At 44.5% G+C, this 27,755-nt stretch overlaps 1 protein-coding gene, 1 long non-coding RNA gene and 1 pseudogene across 27 annotated transcripts in view; 2 read left to right on the top strand and 1 right to left on the bottom strand.

Moving 5' to 3' along the window:
* The first annotated feature begins 7,612 nt into the window (after nt 1-7,612).
* Nucleotides 7,613-10,143, top strand: LOC141574833 (profilin-1 pseudogene; annotated as a pseudogene).
* Nucleotides 10,144-12,229: 2,086 nt separating this feature from the next.
* On the bottom strand, nt 12,230-21,235 carry LOC141574801 (uncharacterized). Its single transcript, XR_012501966.1, has 3 exons — nt 21,061-21,235; nt 19,545-19,787; nt 12,230-15,303 (listed from the first exon to the last, which is right to left on the bottom strand). It is a non-coding gene; the product is annotated as an uncharacterized LOC141574801 (long non-coding RNA).
* Nucleotides 15,333-27,755, top strand: part of LOC141574800 (uncharacterized) — a 72,098-nt gene continuing 59,675 nt past the window's right edge. For 24 of the 26 annotated variants that reach the window (XR_012501959.1, XR_012501957.1, XR_012501956.1 and 21 more), the window contains exons 1-2: nt 18,830-19,116; nt 20,540-20,674. Coding sequence is in view for 7 of the 26 variants with exons in the window: in XM_074352080.1 (XP_074208181.1) it covers nt 18,934-19,116; nt 20,540-20,674 (318 nt within the window). In the remaining 19 variants the exon portion in view is untranslated. The other 2 variants (XR_012501963.1, XR_012501964.1) reach the window with 2 other exon arrangements.

Raw genomic sequence — 27,755 nt, 5'->3', positions numbered from 1 at the left:
GCCCAACCCTCAGTATGTTTCCCCCACTGCACGATACCCCCTCACTCTGAGTGCACCCCTGATGCAGGAAAACAGATGTGGGGCGTGAGGAGGGCAATGTCTCAGGTCTCAATTGAGCCTCTGGGACGTGCCCCAAGTGTGGGTCCGTGGCTTCATGCAGGAAAGCATTCAAGAGAGAGCCACAGTTGAGTGAAGGTAGTTTATTCAGAGAGATACATTTAAAGGCAAGAGAAAGGCCAGAGATAGTTCACGAGTTGTGGGGTTTGCATGCTCAGATTACAAGTAGGGACACATTGCATAGACAGGATGTGGGCTGTCTCCAAAGAGAGAGAGAGGGGCGGCCGTGAGATGCCCTGTTGCTGGTTTTAATGGGCTTGGTGGCTTCATATGCTAATAAGTGGAAGGACAGGTCTAAGTAGCCAGGGGAAGGGGCTGGGATTCCCAGGAATTTGACCATTTCCCACTCTTTGACCTTTTGTGGTCAGCCTTTGGACTTCCATGATGACTGTGGGCGTGTTATTTACCATGTTAGTTTATTACACTTAGAGTATAATGAAGCTCAAGATCTACTTGAAGTTTAATCTCTCATTATCCTGAGCCTCAAGGCCCACTGGGGGTTGACTCTTTCACCATCTTAATGTTAATTGCTGTAGCATTCCTTGAATGGCTGAGCCTGCCCCTTTCCATCCTGTCTCTCCCCTACCCCAAGCTGACCCCCTCACCCTTCACCCCATCTGTGCTGGGGCGGTCCACTCTCCAGTCACCATGGTGACAGCCACCAGTCAGAGATCTGGTGCAGTGTGCGGACAAACAGCCCTGTGTCCAGGCTCTGGGGCTCAGAAGGCAAGACTGGAGGCAGGTCAAATTCCCACCCAGGGGCCCTTCCCCCTGTGCCCTGTACCTCCTCTGAGCCAGAAGCTCAGGGTGTCCCAGGCTGTGCACCAGGGTGGTCCCAGGCTGATGGTGTGGATGGTGAACCAGACCCCAAGGGCAGAGGTGATGGGTACATGGACCTGACAAGGGGAGGATGCGGCCAAGCCTGGGGATGGACAGCAGGCGGTTGGCTGTGTGCGTGGCCTGGGCTCAGCCCAGGTGGGTTCAGGGACTGTGTTCATTCATCTGGGGGCAGAGGGAAGGGGGACGGGAGCTTTGAACATGTCCTTCTTAGGAGCCCAAGGCTCAAGAGCAAATTTCCTGCATCCTTCACACAGTTGTCGGTGATTTTTTTCTTTCATGCTACACAATAAATGTGAGAGCATTTGAGAGGCTCAATTGAGTTGGTCCCTGATTCCTTCTCACTCTCTTGACTTTCCACAGAGTCCTGAGTAATACATTCCATCTCATTGGGACTACTGCTGGATAAAGCCCACACTTTCTAGTGTAAAAGGAGCCTGAATTCTGACTGGGGAATATGGTTTTCCAGGATATTAGTCTGCTATCTTGTCAATTGGCCGGCTTTCCAAATAAAGTCGCTATTCCTTGCTCCAACACCTCGTCTCCCCATTTATTGGTCTGTCATGTGGTGAGCAGAACGTGTTTAGACTCAGTAACAGCACCTCACACCTTCCCAGTACTTTTATTTCCTGTCTCAGAAAAGAGCCAAACAATTACATAGTAAAAGATACTCAACTCTATTATAATCAGAGAAATACAATCAAACGTGAAATGCTATTTTCCCACCTATCAAACTGATAAACACTTGCAAAGACGTTCCCAGTGTTGGGAAACCTGCTGGGAAGCCTTCAAAGGCTGCCGGTGGTGGTGGGCTGTAAATGGTATGACACCTTTGGAAAGCATCCATTTGTTAGTATCTATCAAATTTTTAATGTGCAAACCCTCCAACCAGCAGACTAAGATCTACGGAGAAACTTTTACTCCATATATTTCAGTATTGCTTGTTTTCACACAAAATATGTATTACCTGAGGAATTTAAAAATACGTTTTATAAAAAGAATTCTGAAATTTAGGCTTCTGTAAACACATTCTTGAGCTTTATAACCTTACTACTCTGGAAAAAAATTAAATGTACTTTTTTTTTCCAGAAGTGATTAGCAGCAAATCTCGAAAATGTAGAGACTCTGAGTTTGTCTTTGGGAGAGGCCTGCAAGAGCCCCAAGGACACACTCAGTGGCTGCAGGGTTAGGGTTAGGGCCTGGGAGGAGCCAAGGAGCTGAATGGGTTAAGATAAATTTTAAATGTCGGATGGAAAGCAAGAGTGTTGCAAGAAGCCCAGAAGTCCCCACCTTCCATTCTCAATGAGTCATGATGAAGGAGGAATAATCAAATGGTCGCACTTAGGTTAACAGAATGCTTATTCTGATGCTTGCCCTTAGAATGGTTAATGAACATGACCGATCAGTTGCTACCCACAGTTCCAGGCCCAGTGTTAAAACTACAGCCATTGATCTTACTGTTTCTATTTTATTCCAGTAATCGAAAGTCATAATCATGCTTGGTCTCTGAGTCCTTCTCCAGGGAGAAAGTCACGGAACTGTAACCTTACAAAATAGCCCAAATTACCAAGAACACATCTTAAGTGCTTACAAGATAAAGAGATGTAACCACTAGCCTCTATAGAATTGGTCACCTGGAGGCATTATGATGCCATTCTAAGTCTTCTGATGAAAAAATGATCCCGTTGGTTGTTATCAATGCTTCATTGTTTAACCTATGGCTAATCACCCTGCTCCATCCCCAAGATGTCTTCATAGTTTTGAAGGCACTAGCCTCCTGTGGGTCCGCTTTGCCTGGCAAAGTAATAAAGCTTCCTCTTTTCTTCTAAACTCTAACACCTTGTCTCTGTGTTATTTGGCTTGTCAGGGACAGGGGCCATTCTTTCTGCAACAATAAGGCTCATGAGATAAACACAGACAATCACCAGGACCTCTGGATCCACCAGACATCAATATTAAAAACTGATATAAAACCACAGAGCACCAACTAAGAAGCACTCTACCGGTGGTACAGTGGGCGTGGGATTGCATGAAGCAGCGTGGCGGGACACACTCACGTTGTGCAGGCACTCAGGGCCACTGCAAAAGAAAAAGAAATGAACAAAAAGGAACACTCTATCCAGTAGAAATTAAAGTCCTCCTTCTTCATGGGGATACTGAAGAATGTTAAAAATGTATATATGCACACCTTTTCAAAACAGGTCAAATAAGCTTGAGCTGTGGAGACTTCAGGAATGGAAACCCTGAGTGTCCACGTGGCAATGGCTGGGGCAGGTACTGCCAACACAGGATAAGCCTGTACCCCAGGGACCAGAGGTACTGTCAAAATAAATCCACTGCAAGCACAAACATTGATGAGTCAAAAACCATAAAGTTGAGGTTACAAAACAAAGCCAGGATCCAAACGCAGTCCCCTCAATGTCACTACAAACAAAACTTGGGAAACCAACTCAGAACACTTCAACAAATAATGTGGATCCCTTGATTCTCCCAAACACAGCACAGGGGGCCTGTGCCCAGATCACTGGCATCTTTTAGGTCTGCATGTCTGCATTCCTGTGCTTTGAACATCTCCTTTGTAAATTAAACTGTAACCTCTTGCATATCCAGGCCATCTTATCTGGAACAAGGCCAGGCTGTCTAAATCAAAAAGCTAAATTCCAGAATACTTAAACAACATTTTGCATTATTTTCAGAACACAGCAGGGAAGGCCACCCACCCAAAGCACAGTTCCTGATGCAAGGGGTGGGGGCAGGTGACTGTCCCAGAGCTTCAGGCATTCTGAAATTCTGAGCAGTTTTCAGGAGTTCTAGGAATGTGACCTTAGTCATTCACTCATTTATGAGTTTTATTAATTAAATTAACTCATGCTTTTATTAAAGTTCATAAGAAGTGCACCTTTCACAACACAGTGTCACAGAATTACAACCCTTACACCTAAGAGCCCATCTCTGCATCTAGAAGCACATGGTTAAAGAAACTTCCGTGTACTGAGCCCTCTGTGGAGGAAGCTAGTAACATTAGCCTGAATGGCCTTTATTGGATGAGAATCCTGAAAATTTTCTGGCGTCAGGTCTGTGTAAACAAAGATCAAGTGTGCCATCTCTGTCTGAAGGCTCAAATTAGTGAGATTTTACTCGGGCCAAATTAAATTTAAAGGCCACCACATGGAACTTTCTAGCAATCAGAGCTATCTGAGCCACCTCAGGAGACAGTTCCTCATCCCCAGTGGGCTGGTATAGAGGTTGATCTGAACAGGAGGGCAGCCAGACTTGAAATCATATATTTCTGGAAAGGTGGGCCACAAAGCCAGGTGTATCTGTGTGCTGCTGGTTACACACACTGCAGCAAAGACCCACACAGAAATTGCCACACTCCTACAACCTGTCTTTATCAAGATCAAGGGAGGGGCAATGGTAATATTTGGAGAATGAAGGCAATCTGTAAACTTTAAGATCAATGTGGCCTTTAGGATCTACTTTATAACCTGATATATTACAATGGCCTCTATGCTATGCTTAACTGTAGGCATATATTAAAATGAAAATGACATTGCATAGCCTTTGTCACTGAAACCCTCTCAGATACCTTCTGTACTTACTGTGGTGCTGAGAAAAACGTGTGCACCAAGTATTCACTGACTAAGCAGCTAATTCCATTTAACAACATTGATAGAAATGAAACAGGATGACAGCTAATGCTGAGTCTTGCTACATACCAGGCATTCCTTCTATTTTATGTGCATTATCTCATTTCATAGAAAGAACACGGAATTTGGAGCACATTGACCAGGATTATAATTTCAGCTCTACTTAAAAACAACAACAACAACAACAAAACAAACCGAATAGGATTTGCACCAAACTTCAACACTGGTTACATGTAGGAAGTAAGCCCAAGGAACAGTGTGAGAAATCTCCACTTAGGTCTATGCAGTTATATACATGAATATTGACACATAGACATTCTATTATGTATAAATCATATATAGCATATACCTAGTGTGTATGCAGGTGTTCAAAAAGTATTTGCTGTTTTGAATTTTTAAGAAATTTGCTACTCTATAAAATATAAACAATTTACACATTGCAACAGAGAGGGAATTTGCAACAATTTCACAATGTGATGTAATTTACATTTAAATTAAATGATTGATTTCTTCTAATTTATTTATCTTATTTTTCATGTTAAAACCCTACAATGACCTCAGTGAGCATATCATAATGTACGCATAATGATGGCGAATATATACAAGCTCACGTTCCGTCAGTTAAACATAAGGAACAACACAAATATTACTAATAGTGACATGCCTATTTATGGGAAACTTGTTTTCCGTTTTTGTAGTTTTCTGTATTGTTCAAATTAACAAGGTCCTTGGCAAACATAAAGAGTTCTGCTCTTTGACCTGCTGACCGTGGGGAGTCCTTTGAGTGTGTTGTGCTAGGACTTTCGGGGCAGCAGTAGTGGGAACGCCTCACAGGGGAGATGAGGATGGGAGACTTGTCTTCAGTATAAAGAAGCAATACACATTCACTGTGAAGCCTTGGAAGAGTTACTTGCCCTCTCTGAGCCTTGAATTTCCAGGCCTCTAACCTTAGTTTGATTTCTTATCCACTTACAAAGCCCCCACCAGTGCAGACTCTAACTCACAGCCTCAGGACATCTCTGGATACATGCAGTGTGTGAAGCACCTGCTTCCAGGGTCTGAGTCTGAGAGCACTTCCCCCTGGGCAAACAGATCCTCCACTAGGCACATGACCCTTCCCTGACAAAACCTTGGCTCCTCCAGACTCGACCTCCATCATCTGACCTTCAGCATCATCCTGCTGGGCCCATGTCACCCAGGAAAGTCCCCTGCTGAGTCAGCTTAGCCTGGGCTGGGATATGACCACCCAAAGAAATCTGACCATCTGGCCTACCTGCACCAGGAACCCCTTAAGGGCCAGCCAGAGCCCAGACCATGGATGTTTCCTCTCAGTGAGTCTTCATCCATGAACCTACCCTGTTCCTGGGCTGTAAACCCCACTGGCCTAGGCCGAAGTTGGACTTGGGCCTGGTTCCCCCAGCCATGTCACCCCTTGGAGAGTTCCTCCTGAATACAGTGTTCCATCTTTAGCACCTGTCGAATAACTTTCCCTAGGGGCACTGTGGCTGTCCATGGATCAGGGCACTGTCTTCATTGCCCCCACGTTCTGAAATGATGGACACAGAAAAATGGAAACCATCCCATTTGCCACCCAGCCTCCCCTTCCAGGAGGGCCCCCCTCAGACATCTCCACCCAAGGTGCTCACTTTCCTAGGGCTGGAGGTTACCTCAGTCTCCAGTCACCAGCCACCCTCTGTGTCACCAGACCAAAGACCTGTGGCTTTTCTCTAATCCCATTTCCTCCAATGAAAGAATCATGTAAATACAATAAAATACTAAGAGGAGCAATGAATACACCCCCCACCTCTCCACTGCCACAGCACCTTTGTTTTAAAGCACTTTAGCTTCTGCTGTCCCATTTGAAACATTCCTAATATCTTAATTAACAAGGTAATATGTATTCTTTTTATTCTATTTTTATTGAAGTATAGCTGATTTACAATAATGTGTTAGTTTCAGGTGTACAGCATAATGACTTGGTGTTTTTGCAGATTATACTCCGTTATACATTATTACAAGATATTGGGTTTAACTCCCCAGGATGCACATCTATTTTTTATACAATAGTTTGTACATCCCCTTTTAAAATTACAATCATGTTGAGTTTATACTGTATTTAATAATTATTTTAGATGTAAAAATGAGGAAACTGAAACTCACAAACACATGTACATGTAAATACTAGACGCTGTGATCACAGAGGAAATAGAAGAGTTAAAACCCTGATGTTGGGAACGCAGGCTCCACCAGCTACCAGCTCTGTGACTCTGGGTAATTAGGGTTACCTCTCCCAGTGGTCTTCCAACTGCAGGGCTGGAGTAAGGAGCCGTCTCCCTCCTGGGGTGCGGCCTGGTGCTGGGCGGGTGCTCCGTGAGCTGGAGCCCACGGGGTTGGGACTAGAGGCTGGCCGGGATGCCCAGGAAAGGGGGGGTGATGCACTGAGGGGCAGGACTGATGGGGCAGAGCAGATGAAGCTGCAGGGGTCGGCCCTATGGCCTCCTTTCCCTCCAGCCCAACCCAGGCAGACCCCCTTTACCCCGGTCCACATGAACTGGGCTGGAATCTTTGGCTCAGCCTCTCTGAGGATCCTCATGACTGTCCCACAGGCCTTCACTTGGGGGTGGCCCCTTCTTCCCAGGAGCCTGGAAATGATGGGAGCTCCCTCATAGGGAGGTGTCCTGGGTACCAAAGCTGGGATCCAAACATCAGATGCCACCCCGGGTCTGTCTGTGTCCAATCCTCAAGTGACAACGGCCAAGGGCCACCTGACCCATTGGGGTCCAAGGCTCTGCGCCAGGGGTCTCCACATGTGGGGGCATGTGTTTGGCCTGTGCTCCTCCACAGGAAGCAGGGACTTGGCCCTTCACCCTGCAGACTCAGGCTGCTGGGTGCTACACAAACACACACATGGCACACACCATATACATACCCTACATAAACACACACACCACATACACCCCACACACAAACATACACATGCAGACACACATCACACACACATAGGGCACATGCCCGAGTCTCCCCCTTCCCTTGGGCCATGCGGGGAGCCCAGTAGACTGATCAGTGGCAGCCACAAGGCTTCAGTGACTCACAGTAAATTCCATCTCATCATTAAATTTGTCATTTATTTTAAGGTGTCAAGTGGGAAAAACTTTTAAGAAGAAACTAAGAAGGATAATGACTGCACGGCCTCACAGAAGTAGAGCCTGAGGCGGAGACCCGGACCCGGGAGATGTGGGTGAGCCAGCAGCGGGGCTTCTGCTTAGGTCAGGAAGCAGCCCTCGTCCCGCCCTCCTTCCCCTCCTCCTTTCCTTCTTCCTTTCTAATAACTGTATTTGGAAAGGCTTCTTCTGCTACAGTTTGCCTTTTCCTTTTGGTTTCATTTAATAGCAACAGATTTCTTATACTGGTGTGAACACCTTCAGTATCTTTTGAAGTGCATCGCGCTTTTCCCTCTTAGGAGGGCCGGGCACATTCACACAAAGGAACCAGAGATTATCCAATCTGCAGCAACTTTGTAATCAAACCCAGACACTCGGCCCTCACCGAAGGCAGGGGAACATCAGCCCTCCTCAGGGCTCTGCGGGGAAGACAGTTTTGTGGCTCTGGGCTGCCCCTCCAGTGACACAATCACCACCGGATGGGGCAGCCGAGGCCTGAGCTGACAAAACCTGCCTCGGTCTTCAGGAACTTTCTCACTTACCAAACATCAGCCTCTTCCCCTCCTTTCTTGTCCTTCCATGGACCAGAGTGGACCAGTGGCAGGGTTGGGCCATCAAAATACTACGAGGGGCGCCCATCCTTTCTCCCAGAAGTGACCTCCTGGAACCTGCCCAGCTCTTATCCAGCTGCTCCCTAGTGTTTCTGGTCCACCTGACCCCAGTAAAGTCCATGCGGACGCCCTCCAGGCCTTGAGAAACCCCCAACCCCCGCCTGTGTCCACCGCTGACCAAAGGGTGCACCTGAGACCGCAGACTGTTTTTGGGGGATTACATGTATATATATATATAACCCAGAGATTTCAATCTTTAAAGACTAGAGAGCTTTTCAAAATACAAAAGAAACCAAAAATAAACTCGCCTTTTGTTGTTGAAGAGTTGCCAGAACTCAAAATGTAAACTCCAGTTTTGCAGTATATTCTGGTTATATGATCCAGACCTTAGAAGGCTGTTGGGACAGCTCGCAGAGCCGCCGTCCAGTGGGCATCCCGTGTCCCGAGCTATCCGCCTCCCCCCGCCCACCAGCCCGAGGCCTCCCGAGCCCCGCCTGCGGCCCCAGCAGCAGGCGGGGAACACCTACATCCACAACCTGCTCGTGGACGGGACCTGTCAGGATGCGGCCATGGTGGGCTCTAAGGACTCGCCCCACATCTGCGCCGCCACCCCAGGAAAACCTTTGCTAGCATCACACCAGCTGAGGTTGGTTTCCTGATTGACAGACTGGTCAAGATTTTTCATGAGTGGGCTAAGGCTTGGGGGCCAGAAATGTTCTGTGATCCGGGACTCACTGCTGCAGGATGGGGAATTTCCCATGGATCTTTGTACCAAGATCACAGGTGGCGCACTCTCCTTCAACATCATGGTCACCGTGACTGCCAAGACGCTAGTCCTGCTGATGGGCAAAGAAGGTGCCCACGGTGGTATGATCAACGAGAAATGTTATAAAATGGCTCCCTCCTGTGGTGTTCCCAGTACTGACTTCATCTGTCCCTTCCCCTACTGCTCCCCACTGATTTTGCACCCTCTCCTTCCCCCCCACATACACCATTTTTATTTTTGGGACCATTACCCCACAACCCTTTTTGCTGCCCAAACCACATGGTCAGAGGCCAGGGCTGGATGGACACCTCCCTCTTCTCATACCCTTCCTGTGTGTGGTTTGATAACTTTTTTGTTTTTTTGTGTATTTTTCCTGAATAAAAAAATATTCTACCAAAAAAAAAAAAAAAAAAAAAAAAGACTGCTGATCTGAGACAAAAATATATAATTCTCTTTTAATGTCAGATTCTACCTTTTCAGTAGCCTTCCCCCAAGTTGCTTTCCATTCAATTGCCTGCTGACCCTGCCAGCCCTGCCTCCCCACTCTTGTGATTTACTTACCTGTGGCTCTGCTGCACAGGACTGGGAGTTCTCAGACCATCCAAATTTCTCCTCCAGGATGACAGACATCTCTGGCCATTCAACTTCCATATTCCTTGATGTTTGGGTTCAAAGTATATTTGTGATGGTGGCATTTCCAAGCTCTATATAGGGTCTACCTCCACGCTTAAAGTCATAGCTGGGTCTGCCATGAAAGTCCCCCTAATAAGCCTAAGGTTTCTTCTTAGATTTACACAAAATGTACATTTTTGTTAATATATGACTTTACTTCTTTATTTCTTGCAGTCTCCATGTTACATATTTTTAGATAAAAGACTCAATTTCAATTAAAATTAACTCAAATTTATCTCTTTTATAATAGTATCAAGAAATCGGAAACAACCTTGAAATATGGCGGTCATAATCTCATGGGTTTTATTCTCTTTTTTTAAGCAAAATAAATCCTTATCTCCTCTCTACCCAGTGGGGACACGGGGAGGGGAGCATTAACCCTGAAAGTTTACTTATGTATAAAAAATAGCTTTTCAGAGTGGGTGAACAGCCTAAATGTGTTTATTTTTTATAAGAGGTAGGAAATTAAACTCCTGAAGACAGTTACTTTACCTTGTTAATTTAATTTATGAAAAAATGTGGTGAAAATTGCAAATATTCTTCAGGCTTCCCAAAGATATTGGGACAGGTACATTATCACAAAGGCCATCACCAATGGTCTTTCTGATTCTAGAGGAGGAACCCTATTATGAAATAGTAAACAATTAGTCAATATTATCAATTTATTCTGAACCTTTGAGAATTAAGACATAAAATGAGAACAATTTCCCTTTGGTGCGACATTTATCCATAATGAGAAGAAACTCATTCATTCATTTACTAGACCCCAGGAGGGTGGAGACATGTGGGTTGACTCTGAGCAGCTACTGAGCTGATGGAAATGATGCTACAGTTCCCACGTGTCTCACTGTGCTCCCCCTAGACATTTGGTTTTCATGGCTCTCTCTGAAGTTAGAGAAAGTCATAATGGATCATCACCGCATTTAGATTGTGATTGTGATTCCTCCAACCTAGAAATAATGTGGCTTCCCAGGCTCAGGCCAAAGACCTCTCTCTCTCCCCAATACACAGGGGTAGGTTAGTGGGGGAGTGGGACACCATTACTCCATGCATAGAACAATCATTTTAGAAATGTCTTAACTTATAGCTTAAACCATGAAATAATAAAGTGTAACATAAACATTAAAGCCAATGGTTTCAACAGCTAGCTAGGCAACACTGACTAGTGCAAAACCTCGGTCTGATACAGAAAATTGATAACACAACACCCACCCTGAAAGAATTTATGATCTGGTAGGAGAAAGAGAAAAAGCAGGTATTCAACAAGTAAGTAAGCATATAAATAAATACATAAATACTGAAAAAATGAATTTTCTACTAGAAATAGAAACAAAGAAGAGCTGGCATATCCAACTTAAAGCATAAGAAGGCACTGAAGGCTTGGGGATATGAGCATGAAATAAAGTTGAATTGGATGTTCTTTTGTCCCTTTTGTAGTTTTCCCAAATGTAAATGGATTCCTTCCATAAGGCAGTGGTGTTATAGAACTAACGCTACTCTTAATACCCTAATTATCGAATGTAGAAAAATGCAGATGGCAGGCTATTCAGGATTTTCTTCCTTTGTCTTTCACCATGAGAACCAGCTCACTGCTCATTAAAACGTCCTGCAGAGGGCAAACAAGCGAGGGGAGGGAGCTGAAATTCCTTTTGGAATTTTTTGGGAAGCATTGGTGAAAGTTTTGGTGGAATTGTAGAAACAGTCTTTTTATACTGTCTTCTTCTTTCAAAGAAACCTTGTTTCCCATCAGTAAGATTTATATGGAGACTAGAAAATTGCATGTGTGCTTTGACTTTCTGGGTAAAGGAGTCTTCAAAGAAGGACTTCGAGAAAATAGTTTTCTCCCATTTCATATCAAATATTAATTTATATTTTTCCTCTTGAAATTGATTTTATAACCTAAAACAAACCAAGATAAAATATTTCTCAACTAACAGAACACATCAGTATTCACAGAAGTAGCAGAATCTGTTTTTATGTTAAAATTGATGGACCTTAAATTTACTAAAGAAATAAACAAGTGAGAGCAAAAAAAAACTAAAAGTAAAATTAAAAAAACAACAACAGCAAAGAATGACTTTAGAATAGTGATTCTTATCAAGAAAGGAGCATTAATTAAAATGATGAAATCTGTGGTGAAAATTTCTGAAGCCCCAGATGCTAATCAGCCTCCTCATCCACTGCACCCCCACGGTCATTGCCTGTAACACGGAGAACAACTGTAGACAGAAGCAGGCTGCACGTGTAAGCAGTATGGGGGCTTCCAGAACTTTAAACCCAATAAGATGGAACTGCTTCAATAAAAGAGGACAAGCGAGAGGAGGAACAACTCTATGGACATTAGTGAAGACTATGTTTTAGCTGTTTAAACAAATAGTCCACAAAAATGAATTCTTCTGTGAGATAAAGACTTCTGTTTTTATTACTTTTAAGTCTTTTTGATGGTTGTGACGTCCCTGGGGTTCCAAGATACATATGAAAAGTGTCTTTTTATACACTAGATTGGAAAACAGAACAACTAATAATGATGATAATAACAGGTATTAAATCTGTGTAGTACATGCAGCATGCGAGGACGTGCTTCACAACAATAACACGAGAGCTAACAGGCATTGAGCATTGTGATGTACAGTCACTAATGAGCAGTTATACATGTTTTAATTCATTTATTCCTCATGAAAATATGGTGCAGATTCTTTTGGTACACTTGTTGGATCAATGAGGAATTTTGGGTGGATGGTGTCACATTTTAATCTAAATTTCTTGTGTAAGTCAAATACAATTTCCTCCTACCAGGATTTTGATTGTCTAATGTCAATTTATATGCACAGTATTTTTTATCTCCCATTTAAAAATATAGTGGTAAAATGCTCATAACATAAAATTCACTATCTTAACCATTTTAGGTGTACAGATCAGTAATGTTAAGAACAAGTACATTGTTGTAGAATCTTCAGAACTCTTTTCAAATCTTGCAAAATTGAAATCCCATACCCAGTAAATAATGCACAGACCCACCATTTTCCTTTCTGTCTCTATGACTCTGTCTACTCCAGATACCTCATACAAGTAAATTCACATAGCATTTGTCTTCTTGTGACTTCCTTATTTCATGTGTCACAGAATTTTTGAAAACATATGAAACTATGACAATGCAAACATATTATTTTCATTTTATAAGAAACACATCTTCATTTTATAAGAAGGTTTTTAAAATTATTACTATCTCCCAAAAAGTGTCATGACAAGTGATGACTTCTGTGCTTTTTTTTAACTCAAATAATGATTTTAACTTACTGGTTTTTTTCTAATCATTTACTTAGAGCAAGAAAGGTTTTAAATCAACACATGCTACCAATAACAAAATATATATCAATAGTATACACTTAAATTAAAATTTATTATCAATAAGATATTTGATACACTTTGCATTCAGTTTCTCAAATGAAAACTTTGAGACACACTTTACTATGCTTTATGAAGTAGATATTATTTTCACAAAGAAGTGTATTCCTAAATATTTCTAAGTATTAATTGTATTTATTTCCTTTCTTTTTTAATAAGTGGGATAATTTTCATCAATTACAGACCCCACAAACCCAGCTGAAATAAATATTATATATTCCCAAGACAAGCAGTCATCACCATTTTGCATTTACAATTTTATTCTTAAACTAAAATTTGAAAGCACCAAAGTCAAATAAGAACCTCATGTTTTTGTAATCTATTGATTAATTTTATTATTAAAAAATATTTTTCTTCCTTTACAAATAAAATTAAGTAGACTGTGGCTCTTCCTTTGTAAAAAACAAAACAAAACAAAACAAAAAAACTAAGAATGTTACAGTTCAGATTTCAAACTTCAGGTTTTTCAACAAAGCTCAAATTTTCTTTTCACCATTTTTCTTTCATGACCTCTGATGGTGGAAATGTAAATTGACATTACAAATATCAACAGAAATAATGCTACAAAATCCATTTACCTTGTTACTGAAGATCATTTCCCTTCTTTTCATATTTATTTACCTTGAGAATTTAATGGTATCAATTATTCAACAATATAGAAAGAGTGTTGGACAATTTCATACTACTTCGAAGCATAAGAAATCCCTCTTATTAACAGTGTATAAATCTTAAAGTGTATGTGTGCATGTTATGTACAGTAAAATGAATATTTTATTGATATAACAACTTACTCCTGTGACTACTAGCTTTCAAATGGAAATTGAATAAAGCTTGGCTAAATTAAAACAATTATTTTAATTTACAAAACCATCATTTTTCCTAAATCCTGTACATATGAATAAAGCAGCAAAATTGTATATTAAGATCTGAATTATTTGAATTCATTACTTAAACTTTGTTAATAAGACTTCTGTCTTGACATGAATTCCTCCCAAAAAGGCCTCCTCACAGGGAATTTATCTGGGAATGTGACCCCAAAGAGTAGGAATAATGAACAAGGCAGTGAAAACAGGGAAGAATTAAACGCTGAAGTAAGGATATGTTATCACAATGACCATGGGCGACCTGTGCTGGAGTCCACAGGCTTTCTTGGAGGCCTCATCAAAGCCAGGAAATGAACAGAAGGCTTTTCCCACAGGCTTCCACCTGCCATGAATTTAGTGGCCCTTGGACTTTGACTATCACATAAACACTTGTAGGCTGCAGATTCTGCATCCTGCACTTCTTGTCAGAAATCTTCCAGGAAAGGAAAGGAGAGGCTCACACCTTAGCCAGAGTAAGGGACTCCCCAATTGCACCTGCAGGAAGCTGGTCAAAGTGTCCAAGAACTGGTAGTAGGACAAGTGCCCGCAGTAGGACATGGGGCCAGGAAGGTGCTAAGTGATGCTCAGAGTGGGTGCTGGTGCACTACAGCCTTAGCACTCCTCAGACCCCTTTTCTCTCCCTTAACTCTAATCTGCCCCTGAGTCTCCTTCCAGGTGCTGGCCAGCTGCAATCCCTATAAGAGGGTTTGTGGAACATCCCGGTGGCCACAGCTGTTCCCAAAGCCTTGCTGAGAGTCAGCATCTCTCCTCCCCACCACTATTTCTAAATTTCTCTTATCTTTGGCCAGTGTCTCAGCTGATCTAAGGTTGCCTGCCTGGTAGAGTGAGCCAGACCTTCTTCATCTAGGTTTGATTTGCTTTACCTCCATGAGGACATAGTTGCTGTAAATGCCAAGATACCGTTATCACCTGGCACAAAACACCAGGGGATGCATCAGTGAAGTTTGTGGCTATTCCTTCCTGTGCCCACTATACAGCAGTGATCCAGGTTCTTCACATTAATAAGGGCAAGTTAATCTTGAAAATATATTAACATATTAATTCTCTTTCGTTTGATGATCCAGGAATGAGAAGGCCAATCACTGGAATCAGGAGCCCAAAGTGGCTAGATGATAGATCCTGTGGAATGCTTATGTTGTCCTCTGGTGGAAGTGTTTTCATTCTTGGGAACCAAGATCTCCAATCCAGCAGAGCCTAAAGCTTCAGACACAGGAAGCATAAACTTTGAAAATTAGTCACCAGGAGTAATGGTAAATGGGGCCATTTGTATTCCCACCTCTTAGTTCCTGACAGGACAGCACCACATGTCAGCCATCAATACAGCACACATAGCACACACTTTCCCCAACCTGAAACTTGAGCTGAGCCATCAACTGCTTATCCAGCCACTATATCAGATCAACTCCTTCTAGGTGATGAGACAGATGGTAATCCCAGTGGAATCTGTGCTCATGCACCCCTAGTTTCACAACTTTTGTCATAAATTAATCCCTCAAACACAGTGTTGTAGAGGATGTTGTGCCAATAAATAAGGCATTTTGTAAGCCCCAAATTCATGGTGCTGGTGGAGGCTTTGCTGGCAAAGAACTAAAATACATTACCATTGTAGGTTTAAATTCTAGCAAGGATGAACTGTTGCCATCTCTAGAGTGGAAGGGATCCAATAAAGTTAATCTGACGGCAAATGGCTGGCTAGTCTCCTTGAGGGATAATATATCACAGACTCAGGACCAGGCTCTACTGTTGACAAGCTGAGCACTCAGAAAGGAGCAGGGTCTAGATTTGTATTAGGGAGAGGGAGCCTAGTCTGCTGTGCCCACGGCTCTTCCCAGCCATGGTGTCATATCTGTTCATGCGTCAATCGTCCAAACAAGGGACTTCTAAAGGTTAAGGATGCAGTATAGTTCACATTCACAGAGCAAACTAAGCTGTCCAGTTGATTGCTGAGAGTCTTCTATTCAGAGAGTGCTCTTTGGTGGGCACTAACATGAGACAATGTTCTGCATGCTATATATCTGCCCCCAGATTTCCTTGTCTCTGTTTTCTTTTTCTTTTTTTTTTCTTGCTTTACCAAAGCCCCTGACAAAAAGTCATTTGCTACTTCCCAGTAGTCTATGCATATCCATAGCTCAGGCCACTTCTGCCTCCATATAATGTAATGTATGAAATGTTCTGTTTGGAGCTCTTCCCAATGGGAGGATCTCCCTTTAGGGATGCGTTCCTTTAGGGCGAGCTCTGAGTGCAGATGTAGTGTGACAACTGTTCACTTATGGCTGCCATCAGTATGCCACCCTAACCCACATGTGAACCAGGCCAACATTTTTTTTCCTCTTTAATCAGCACAGCTATTTCTAGCTACCATCAGATCTGCTGGTTCACATGGCCTGAGATTCCAGGAAACTTGCACAACTGCCTGGGCCTCCTGAAGACCTTTTTATTTATCTGGGCATCATTTAAGTCCAATAAGTGTTTGGTACAGTTTTCTCATACGGCCCTTTGTAGAAGTGTAGGTAGAATGTTTATAATTATTCTTGTCATTAAAGAGTCCTTTCTCACGGGCACTCACCCTCCATTTTAGCCAATGGTATCTGGGTCTGCTCAAGTTAAATAAACCCAGAAATTGGGTGCAGGCCCTGGGTTTTGCATTGTGACAGCTGATGTTAGGAATCTGCTCTCCATGTATTTACTGGGGAAAAATCTGTGTATATATAGACCTTCACAGTTCAACCCCTGTTGTTCAAGGGTTCAGAGTATTGACAAAAGACCACTGGGAGGATGAGAGAAAGGAAGTTGGATAAGCAAGGAAGTGAAAACAAGCTTTGAATTCTGGTTCAGCCACCATGACTTTGAGCAAGTTACTTAATTTCTGTGCTTCACTTTATCTGTCTGTATTATGGGGGGATAACAGAGACATTGTGCAGCTTTTCACATGGGTTTTTCTCACTGAAAGTGGCCGGTTTCTCTTCATCAACCTTTGCTGCCTCATCCTTTAGGTGCTTTAGGTCAAATTTAGCCTTTATTTCCTCTAGGAAGCTTTCTCCATCCTCCCAGGGGTTGAGGTGGCCTCCAATGTCTTTCAGCCACATGTACCTCTCCTATGGTAGCTGTTGCCATATAGAATTGCAATTGTCAGATCACTTATCTATCTGCTCCACTAAGACCAAACACTCTACTGGGGCAGGGATTATGACTGTCCTAGCCCATTTAGCACATATTGGAAAAAGTATATAAATTTCATTGATCTCTCTTGTAGATTGTAAGGGTTAAATGAAGTAATGTGTGTACAGCTCCTCGCAACTTAAGTGCTCAGTAAATAGTAGCTTTAAAAAAGCTCCATTATTATTCACATCTTTATCATAGGGCACAGTTCCTGGCATGTACACATTTGTATCTCAATAAACACTTGCTGAATGAAAAGTTCAGGACAGACATGATAAGGTCCTTAACTACGTCTGCCAACACTGATTTCAACTGCTGTCAATTTTCCTTTCAGTATCCTAAATGCTGTCCTCTGAAACTCCAGTGTGTATTAAGTTCTTATTTTTTTAGAGGAAGCAATGGCAAAAATAAAATAAAAATCCAAGAAAATAATTGTAAGATGCCACTGTAGAATGGAGGAAAAGGAGAGGTAGCGGGAAACCACAGAGGTGCTGTGAGGTAGTAGGGCTTGGGGTGTCTCTCTGTATTTTCTTTCTTCCTTTCTTCTTTCCTCCCTTCCTTCATTTGTTTCTTTCTTTTTTTTTTTTTAACTTTCACTTAATTTTATTTTGTTTCGGAGTTCTACTGAGTTGTCTTCAGACACCTTCCTTTCATATCTTAAAAATTGTATCATAAGGATGTTAGGAGAGAATTCAACAGCCTAGGGGGTCTCAATAAAATAAAGCACATAGTTCATATGATACGGAGTACTTTCTGAATTTAGAAGTTATCCCTCCGGGTGAATGGAGGAAAACTTACACTTGAGGGTCCCTTTGAATAAATGGAGTTCAAAACTTCTCAGTCCCTCCGTCTTTGTTCCTCTTTTCCTGGGTTCGGAGGCCACCTCTACCGCAGGGCGCACCTGCCACTCTCACCGCCGGCCAATCGGCGGCTCCAGCCCGCAGGCGGCTCGGCGGAAGGAAGAAGGGAGGGGCTCGCAGCAGCCAGTGGGCGGGGCGGGGCGGGGGTGCTGTGGGCGGGGCCAACGGGCGCGGGCGGCTGTGCGCGCTGCCGCCGCTACCGCGGCACCGGAGTGCGGCACGTGTCCGTGTTTACGTCCTAGTGGAGCCTAAGTCAGCAGCCGACTGGCGACATTGTGACAATATTGAGGCACAAAGTTTAGGAGACGCGACCCTCCGTCAAGCCAGCTCCTGGCTGCCGGGAAGAGGAGGAGGAGGGGCGGGGAGATCGGCCTTGGTACTAGCGGTAGAGACACACACACGTTTCCCGACCACCTGCCTGGCCCCACGGAACTGCGCCTCACCTCCGGAGCCCCGCAGGTGCAGCACCGCGGCCTCGCCCCAAGGGGTGGCTAGGGCTGGCGCCAGGCGCTGCGGCAGCTCGGGGCTTGTAAACAGATACCCCCTCACGTGACCGAGTGAACTACATGCTCCTGGGGGCGTGTTCTCTTTCCCGCAAGCTGCGCCACAAAGGAGCGGGGCAGTCGGAGGGCAGAGAGGCGGGCGAGCAAGCAGGGAGAGCACCCCCAGCGTTTTAGGATGGCTGAAGGTGCCTGGCAAGGGTAAGCGGTGGGGGGCGGGGGATGATGTTGGGCACGGCACGGCCAGTGGCTGAGTCCGTTGGCGGGCAGGGCTGGTGACCCTTTCCCCGGGGCCTGGCCCTGGAGCCACCATGTTTTTGGCGCTCAAGGAGAGACTCCAGTTGGACTGGGTGGCCTGGCGGCTGCATGTGTTCTACAAGCGGAAGAAGCACAAGTTCATCTTCATCATCTCCTGGAATGAGATTGAGGGCAAGTTTGTCATAACCTGCTACAACCGGATGGCCCAGAGGCAGAGGAGCGGCACCAGCGGTCAGGTGGGTGCGGGATGGGGCGCCAAGCCTGGCACACCCATGTCCAACAGGACCTGCAGGCTGTGCAGCACAGCAGGCAGGGGTTGGCCTGAGGCCGCTGCCTCAGTGAATCAGGGCAGAAGCCCTGGGCCCCAGAAGCTCCCGTCCTGGACGGAGGGTGGCTCTCCATGGAGCATGTGCAGACTTCGAGGGGACCTGCTGCCCTGAAGTTTGTCTGGAAAAGAGGTGGGAAGCCCTCTCTGGATCCCAGTGTGGGCCAAGTCCAGCCCGATCCTGAGCACATCTGCAGGTAGAAATGTGCCTCTGTGGCAGCCCCCTTGGCGCTTATGGAGGCCCAGGTGTCCTCAGTGCGGATAGTGAGAGCCTGCAGAATGGTCACCTAGATTGAGGTGCTAGAAATTGTGAGGGAGGATGAGGCGGATCCGGCATACCTGGGACTCTCGGTCATGGAGCAGCGGACGCCCGCTTTGGAGCTGGAGTCCCCGCCAAGGCTTGAAGCTGGGCCGGGCACTTCTTCCAGGATCTGCGCTCAGTGCACCAGCAGCCAAGCCCCGTGAACTCGCAGCTGGAGCCGTGCTTGCTGATATTCCCCGAGGAGATCTTGGGCATGTGGACAGTGCTGTTTGGGGGCGTCCCGGAGGTGACTGAGCAGGCGATCGCCACTGTTACTGTTACTGGGAAAAGGGAAATAAGTATTACCTCGTTTCTTAGTCATCCCTCAAAGAAAGAATTTTTAACGAGAGAAAGAAAGTGTGATATAAGTCAGATTTTTATTAGTAAAATAAAAAGGTAGTAAAAAATAGTACTTTCCCAAGAATTGGGAGCTGGCCAATCCAAGAGAGGAAAAATGGCGCTGCTCCTTTGTTTTCTGTCTTATATTCTGGCTTAGGGGCGCGCGCGCGCGCGCGCGTGTGTGTGTGTGTGTGTGTGTGTGTGGTGTGTGTGTGTGTGTGTGTGTATATGGTGTGTGTGGGTATGTGGGTATGTGGGTGTGGGTGTGGGTGTGTGATTGATTGATGGCTCAGGTTCTTTGAGTGAACAAGCTGATTGACAACTCAAGTTCCTTTTGCTCTGGTTGATTGACAGCTCAGGTTCCTTGTGCTCTGGCATGCCCATCCCCTTTTGGGCAGGTTTTTACCCATGAAGCACATAGAGAAACCAATGGGAGGGGGCTCAGACTGTAATGTTAATTACATTACAATGAGCATTGATTCAAGTTACACCGTGTCCTTCTCTTATATGCAGCTGCAGCATTTTGATTTTAAGTGGCTTCTTTTGCTGGCCGTCATTTAGAGAAAGCAAAAATTTCTGGAGTCCCTTATCCTGAATGCATACATACTGTTATTTCCTGGATTGTTCCTTCCCCCTTCCTCTCCCATTGCCCAGTGCTCATTTCTATCTAACTACCTAACATCATCGACTTCAGGTCTGCTTGGGCCACGACCTGGACACCTGTGGCTGGAAGATCCTCTCCCAAGAATTCTTCATGGAAACCCACGACCGGGAGTATTATGAACCCTTAGCGAGCTGCAGCAGAAGGACCAGGAAGCGCATCCAGGGGGTAAGGACCTAGTCTGGGCTCCAGTCATAGCTTTTGGTTACTCACTGCCGAAGGCTGGAGCCTAGGTCTAGGCTGTGCGCTTCTGGGACACTTGTTTTTCTAGACAAGGGAAAAGGAAAACCTGCTTATGTATTTTCAATTCTTGTCCACTAGATGGTGGATCACAGTCCCTTATCCTAACAACAGAGTTCTTTCTCACAGGTTTGCGTTTCTCTCACAAAGCCCACACTGGGCTTTACACATGGAAAGTGCAAATTGGAAATCATCCAATAAGTTACTTTTTTCCCCCAGACTTCCCCTTGTAAAGCAGAAAGCTGAAAGGACATTAGAGGAGAAGGTTATGGAGAGATGAGAAGTGAGGAAATACAAGGTTTAGGGAAGCTAACCTGCACTTCCCAGGAAGCCATGGGTGGGCCCACCACACCTGTCACTCCTGCTTCGGCTCTGGTGACCTTGTTGTCACTGCACTACTCCCAGGAGCACAGAGGAGGCCACAGAGCCTCCACCAGGGAAGCGGAGACTGCTCCTACCAGCCAGGTTGTCCTGGGAAACCACGGCCACTCCAACCTGTGCTCAGAGAGGTGAAAAGACACTAACCACTGTCCCCGGTGTCCGTGAATCACATGACCATAGTGGGTCATGTGACAGCCTGGGGGCTGAAGTCCACCCCTTAGACGTTCTGGGAAAGCACGAAATTCAGAGGCAAATGTAGGTGAGGCCTGGATGCTCACTTCATGCTCGGGACAGCAGGGCCAAGACTCCTCAGACCCGCTCCTCAGGGTTTTAAATTGGGGTCATTCCCCTCTGCTGCCCCTGCTCTGCTGCGGGTGTGCCTTTTTCCTCCCACCAACTTGAGAAACTGCACTTCCTGGGGCAGGGGACAGTTTGCTTGAGTTCTGCCTTTGGCCCAGAATTTGGGGCCAAGACCTTAACTGCCCCCACCCAGAACAACAGAAATGCAAATGATGGAGGAGTTATTGTGCAGATCGGGCCAGGTATAGTCCACGTCTTCCCACCTCCCACCTCTGAGAAAGGGAGCTAAGGTTGGAGCTGCCTCAGGGAACTACAGTCAGGTTGGTAACTCAATCCCAAATGGGTGTTCAAGATTAAAAAAAAAGTTCTTTATATTCTAGTTGCAGTTTTCTGTAAGTTTCAGATTGTTTTAAACTAAATAAAATTAATTTGTGGTTGTAAAAGGGAAAATAATCATCATTCTTACACATGGGTCTTAAAAAAGAGCTTAAAATGTCACTAATATGATGTGTTTTGCAATGATAATGTAAGAAATTAAAATCCAGTCATCTAGAGATCACAAATTCATTTATTAAAAATGATCGTGGAATTACATAGCTAGAAGTTTTAAACTTTAAGAAACCAAAAAGAAAACTCTACATGTTACCAATATTTGCATACCAAATTTGTTTTAAATTGCTATTTAAAACAAAATCTATGGTAGAAATGTCTGTGGTTTATAACACTGGCATTTCATCTCTGGGGTAGACGGGCTTCTTAAGAAAAACATCTTTAAGGGCGTTATGGACTGAATGTTCACATGTTGAAATTCTATTCTGCCCCTCCACCCCCCTTCTTTTTCCTCCTTATGAGATGCTCAGAGGTACTAAGAGGTGAGGCCTTTCGAAGGTGATTAGGATTAGATGAGGTCGTGAAGGTGGAGCCCTCCTGAATGGGATTAGTGTCCTTATAAGTGTCATCAGTCTGCACCGCTTTCCTTTCGCCCCTCTCTCTGGAGTGAGGCCAGACCCAGGCACTTGAGCGAGCAAGACTGCAAGCTGAGATTCTGGAGCTGCTGCCACCACCGCCAGCATGAGAGCGAGGGAGCACCCGAGGGACCCAGCCCCTGTGAGCTGACCCAGCCGAGACCTGCGCCCTACCTGGGGCCAGCGGAAGCCACGGCCCCCGTCTCCCCAGTCCCCTCCCCGCCGGCAGCGGCAACTGCACACACCGGAGCACAAGCCGGCGGCCGGGGGGCTGGGAGGCGGCTACCTTGGGCGGGGCTCGTCAGCGGCTCCGCGGTGAGAGGGCGCTGAGACGCGGCTGGAGCTTCTGTCTCATCCTGGGGCGTGGGACAAGGGACCTCCAAGGTGGAGGGAGGGGGTCCCAGCCTCAGCGACACCTGTGGGAGCCGGAAGCTGGGATGGCGCCGAGCGGAGCTGGCTGGATCCCCCACCTCAGTGCCATCTCCGCCACCCTTCTGCGTCTATAGCATCTCGACCCAGAGTATATGAGCCGGGACCCCAAGTTCGGCCACCAACCCCCAGCCAGGGGTGTGGGCGGAGACCCCAATATGAAGTAGTTGCCTGGGCAGCGGGATCAGCAGGACCGGCGCCGCCATCCTTTCCTTCTCTCCCCCTCCCCTCTGCTCCCTTGGGGGTCTTCTCCCTCAACCAGACACTGGACTCTGGCTCCTCGGCAGGACTCCGGGAGGAGGTCTTAGGGCCCCAACCCCCACCCCAGCCCCGAGGGCGGCGGGCTTGGGGGGACCTGGAGGGCTGACTGCAGCCTTCGCCCAGAGGGAACTTTATTAAAATCAAAATACAGAGCATCCCAAACCTGACTGTCCAGGGACAAGTGGACCAGGACCGGCAGAATACCCAGCCTGAAGAGGGCCAGAAAGAGAAGAGGAGGGAAGTGGGGCCGCTGCCTCCTCTGTTCTGTCGGTGCTGAAAAGACCTGGGTGGCTGCCCTGCTTAGCGGTATCAGCCCCGCTTCTTCCTCAGTAAGGCGTGGGCCCTGCCGCAGCTGCCGCCCCCATTCCGAGGAGGAAGGGAACCAGCCCACTTACAGCGCTCTGGCTCTTCTGCAAAGTGTGAGTGGCTTTGGGAAAGGGAGTTGAGGGGTGGGGAGGGCGAGGGTGCCCGTGCATCCTGCGGTGTTTTGCCGATGTTTTCCTGGAGTGTTGGGAGCATATAGATGAGCGGGGTACCTGAGTCCTTACTGCTGGCAGAAGGCATCCGTCAGTCCTGTGTTTTGTAACCTTTTATTTAGTTCTCTGTGTGTGTGATACGCAAGCCTGCAGGTTTATTTTTGTGGAGTTCTGTCTTTCTGCAGAGTGGACACTTGCATGCTTCTGGCCATTAATTGGCAAAAGGAAACTGAGGAAGCCAGACATATGTGCGCACAGAGGACATCTCTGTGTATGTAGCTTTTCCTGGTACATCGGGTGGGAAACAGCGCTGTAGGTTTTGTTTCTGGGCAACTCTTATTTGGGTTCCCAAATGGAAGCCTCTGACTCTGTGAGGCACTGAAAGTAAAATTTATTTTCTTTTCTGCAGTCTTCCTTGAGAGTTTTCATTTCAGTACAGGAGCTTTTTACCTTCTCATTTCCTGGGTGCAGTTCCTACGTATCAGCAGGACGTGGTAACAAAGATCAGTTACTCAGGAAACTTGGTGTTCTTAGAAATCATAACTGACTTGGGGGAGAGCATTTAGTACTTTAATCAGTTTATTAAAAATGTATTTCATTTTTCCTTAGCCAAATTTTTTTTCCTGAGTAGAATATGTCCTAATCGACAGCATTTTTTAATTGGTGGAATGACTTGTGACTTATTTCAGTTGTCTTCTCTATCAAATGAGGATGACTTTTTATCCCCTTTTGTTACTTTAAAGGAGAAGCCTATAGAATCTTTGATTTGTATTTTAAGTATCCTCTCAGAGTCCCAAATTAAGGAGGAGGAAGATAATGAATATTTTGTATATTTAAGCAGACTTTAAGGTTTAGGCATAGGTGGAGTTTTACATAACAACGCAGACTGTACCATACTGAGGATCACAGGCCCCCGGACAGCTGTGTGGGCTGAGTCCTGAAGCCACTGCTGAGAGAGGCTCTGTGGAGTGAATATAAGCCTGGGTCATCTGTGTTAACTTTTCCATTCAGGACCTTGATAAAACTTATTTAAAACTTTCTCAAACACTTTTTAGCCTGTACTTTTTTCTTCTGAAGTGACAAATTCTACAAGTTTATTAGCTCTCATTTTTATTAGCAATTCATTTATTTATCCAAAACCTGTCTATTTAAAGTTCCAGGACAGATCCTGAGCGTGTGTTTTGAGAAATGCTAGAATAAGCTGGAGTTCATCTTTTCCTGGTTTTATAGATTTTCACTGTTCCTCTTTACCATCATCTTTCCTGACTCTTTTTGTCTGTTTTACAATAACTTTGCCCTCCTCTGGAACTTCTGCAGCTGTTTTATCCTTATTTATATGCCTTGTTCTTGTTATGCCTTTGTTATGAACCTTAAATTCTGTCTATTTTAAATAGACACTGATATTAAATTATTGTGTAATGGATGTAATATTAGATGTGAGATCAAAGACACCTGTTGCTGTATCTGTTATTTTGTGACCATGAGGAAGTCATGTATCCCATGTTTCACAAAGACAGGAAGAGAAATCTAGTCCTGCATAGGCTGCTTTTGGGGGGGAGGAAGGGAGAACAAACCAACAAAATAGTTTGAGTGTAAATTCTACTCCATCAGAGTTGCTTGCTAAATTTAAGACTTTTATTGCTTTTACTATAGATTGGCTAAAATTCATGTCAGTGTTTTATTGTGTATTTATTTAGGAGCAAAGAAACAACAAAGTAATTGGGGATCCCTGCCTTTGAGATGCTTTTACTTATGAATGGCAGAGACAATGATACACAGATTGCACAAAATTGTAGGGAAAGGGAAATGGACCAGTTTTTAATGTGTGACCACTATATGCCAGAAAGTGATTGGTACATTATAGATGTAAGTGTGTTTGTACATTTTTCATTGGGGAAATGTTGATATTGGACTACACAGAACATATTGGAGTGTCTGAGCCAGTGGAAGAAAAGAGCAGGTGGAGATGAAGTGTTAAGACTTTTGGAACTGGAGGATGTGGGGAACAAAGGTAATTAGGAAGTTGGTTGATGGGAAATCACAGGGAAGTTGTTGAGTAGCTTAGGGTCTGTTTGTGCTTGTCTGGGTATGTGTTTACAGCTCAAAGAATCAGTTGAGAACAATATTCCTGAGATGGTAGTTTTAAACCATAGAGGAGAAATTGTATTTTAAACAAAGGCATTATACCTGGATTAGGATTTTGTTTTTCTAGGGAGCCAACATTTTTATACCATGGTCACTGAAGAGCGATACAGATGGAGGAGTGAAAAATGTGCTCCCAATATATTAGCATGGTGCTAGTGGTTTCTGATACAAAGTAATTCAGAAATGGGGCAGTGGACTTTGTTTTGGACATTAAATTTTCGAGTTGAAGTTGGATACCGATGAAATCTCAAGACAGTAAAATTATGAGCAATATGCTGAAAATGTAGAATTGGGAGTCATTATCAAAGTATTAAAGTTTCTCAAGAGTGCTGATGGAGAGCAAAGAGCTGACAAATGGGTATTTTTACTTGGGAGAGGAGATTCTGTTGAAGTTAGCAAAGGTACAGTAAGAACAGAGATGGATGAGACTCTCCTTAAAATAGATGTTTTTAAAGTGAGTAAAACTTGATATGGAAAAGGGAGGAACAGCCAGTCTCAGGACACATGCTTATTTTTGAAACTACTGGCAAGCTTTTTGTAGGGTATGTCTCTTGAGGTTAAGTTCAGAAGAATATGTAGGATTTCACTGTTAAGGAACTTATACATAAAGGACAGATCTGTTTTACCAAATTCATGTTTTTAAAATTTGCCTTTCATTATCATACTGAGTTTTGTCCCCAACATGATGAAGTGGGGCTAAAATAGCTGGCAAAGAAGGCTGCTTCTCCTGCTGGTAGGTGGTGTGTGTCTTTGTGTCCCACACAGTGGACGGGACAGCCCTTTGCTGGCACAGCATTGCTGAAAATGCCTTTAAAAAATCTTTTTATTAAAAAACTAATAAATAAAACCAACTTGACACTTAAAAAACCCTGACATTTTTGAAGCATAAGATGCTGGAAGACTGATTTTTTAAAAATTTAAAACAATTTAAAAATTTTCATTGTGAAGTGTGGAATTTACTGTTGATGCCAACAAGGATTGAGGATTGTGATTTAGGGACTTTATATAGCCACACTGTCTTGTGTTCCTTAGTTTGAATTCACCAATTCCTTTGTAGCTTATTTGGCCTCTTCTTAGGAGTGACTGTTCCAATGGGAAAACATCCAGGGTAGATCAATTTAGATGGGGAGTTAGATCTAAGGTGGTTCTGGAACAAATGCCATATGGGCAAATTCCTTCCTCATTCGCTATCTTCCACAACATTTTTATGCAAGTGAAATCATGGTTTGATGAACTTTAAAGGGCAGTCTTTTTGGGTTAACATAGTTTACTAGTAAAGGCAGTGGGAAGGGTGGGACTCTGGTAGTTGGAAATGGTAACGTCATGTGCTTTGCCTAGGCAACTTTGGGATTGATATGAGATGATTAAAAAGACTTAAGAGTGTGCATTTTTGTTTGTGTGTTTGACACCAGATGAGCTAGCAGCCCATGCCTAGGCTAGCAGCAGCCCAATGCTTGTACATTGGAGATGGTACTTGGAGAAGTCTTGTGCTGCCTCTGACATCTCGTTGTGTAGAGGATGGGTTGGCAAACTGTTTTTTTCGTTTTTGTTTTTTTTGTTTGTTTTTTGGTGAAGGACCAGTTAGTAAATATTTTAGATTTTGTGGACCACATGGTCCTGTCACAATGATTCATTTCTGCTCTTGTAGTGCAAATGCAGCCACAGACAATCTGTAGGTGAATGAAGGTGACTGTGTTCTAATAAAACCTTATGCATAAAAACTGGATGTAGTATGGTTTTGGCTCATAGTTTATGGACCCCTGATTTAGACAACTGCCAAGTCCACCTGCATGCAGTCTGAGCATCCCTCTACTGCAAAGCTGAGATTGGCTATTTCAGGTGGTCTGTTTTCTAAGTAAGATGTGTTCCTTGGGGGCTGTCTTAAAATGATTCTGCACAGAGTCTACTGTTCAAGTTAATTTTGCCTCCATAGTAATGAAAACCATGGACTGAGGAACAGGGGCAATGCCATCTATGAAGGGATGCAGCCAAAATGTAGGGACACTTGCACTTCTTGTTCAAAGATACCATAATATAAAAGGTACCACATAG

Source organism: Camelus bactrianus, chromosome 23 (genome assembly GCF_048773025.1).
Source record: "Camelus bactrianus isolate YW-2024 breed Bactrian camel chromosome 23, ASM4877302v1, whole genome shotgun sequence".
Taxonomy (NCBI): Eukaryota; Metazoa; Chordata; class Mammalia; order Artiodactyla; family Camelidae; genus Camelus; species Camelus bactrianus.
Note: the sequence above shows the minus strand (reverse complement) of the source record. Positions and strands in the feature narration are given on the sequence as shown.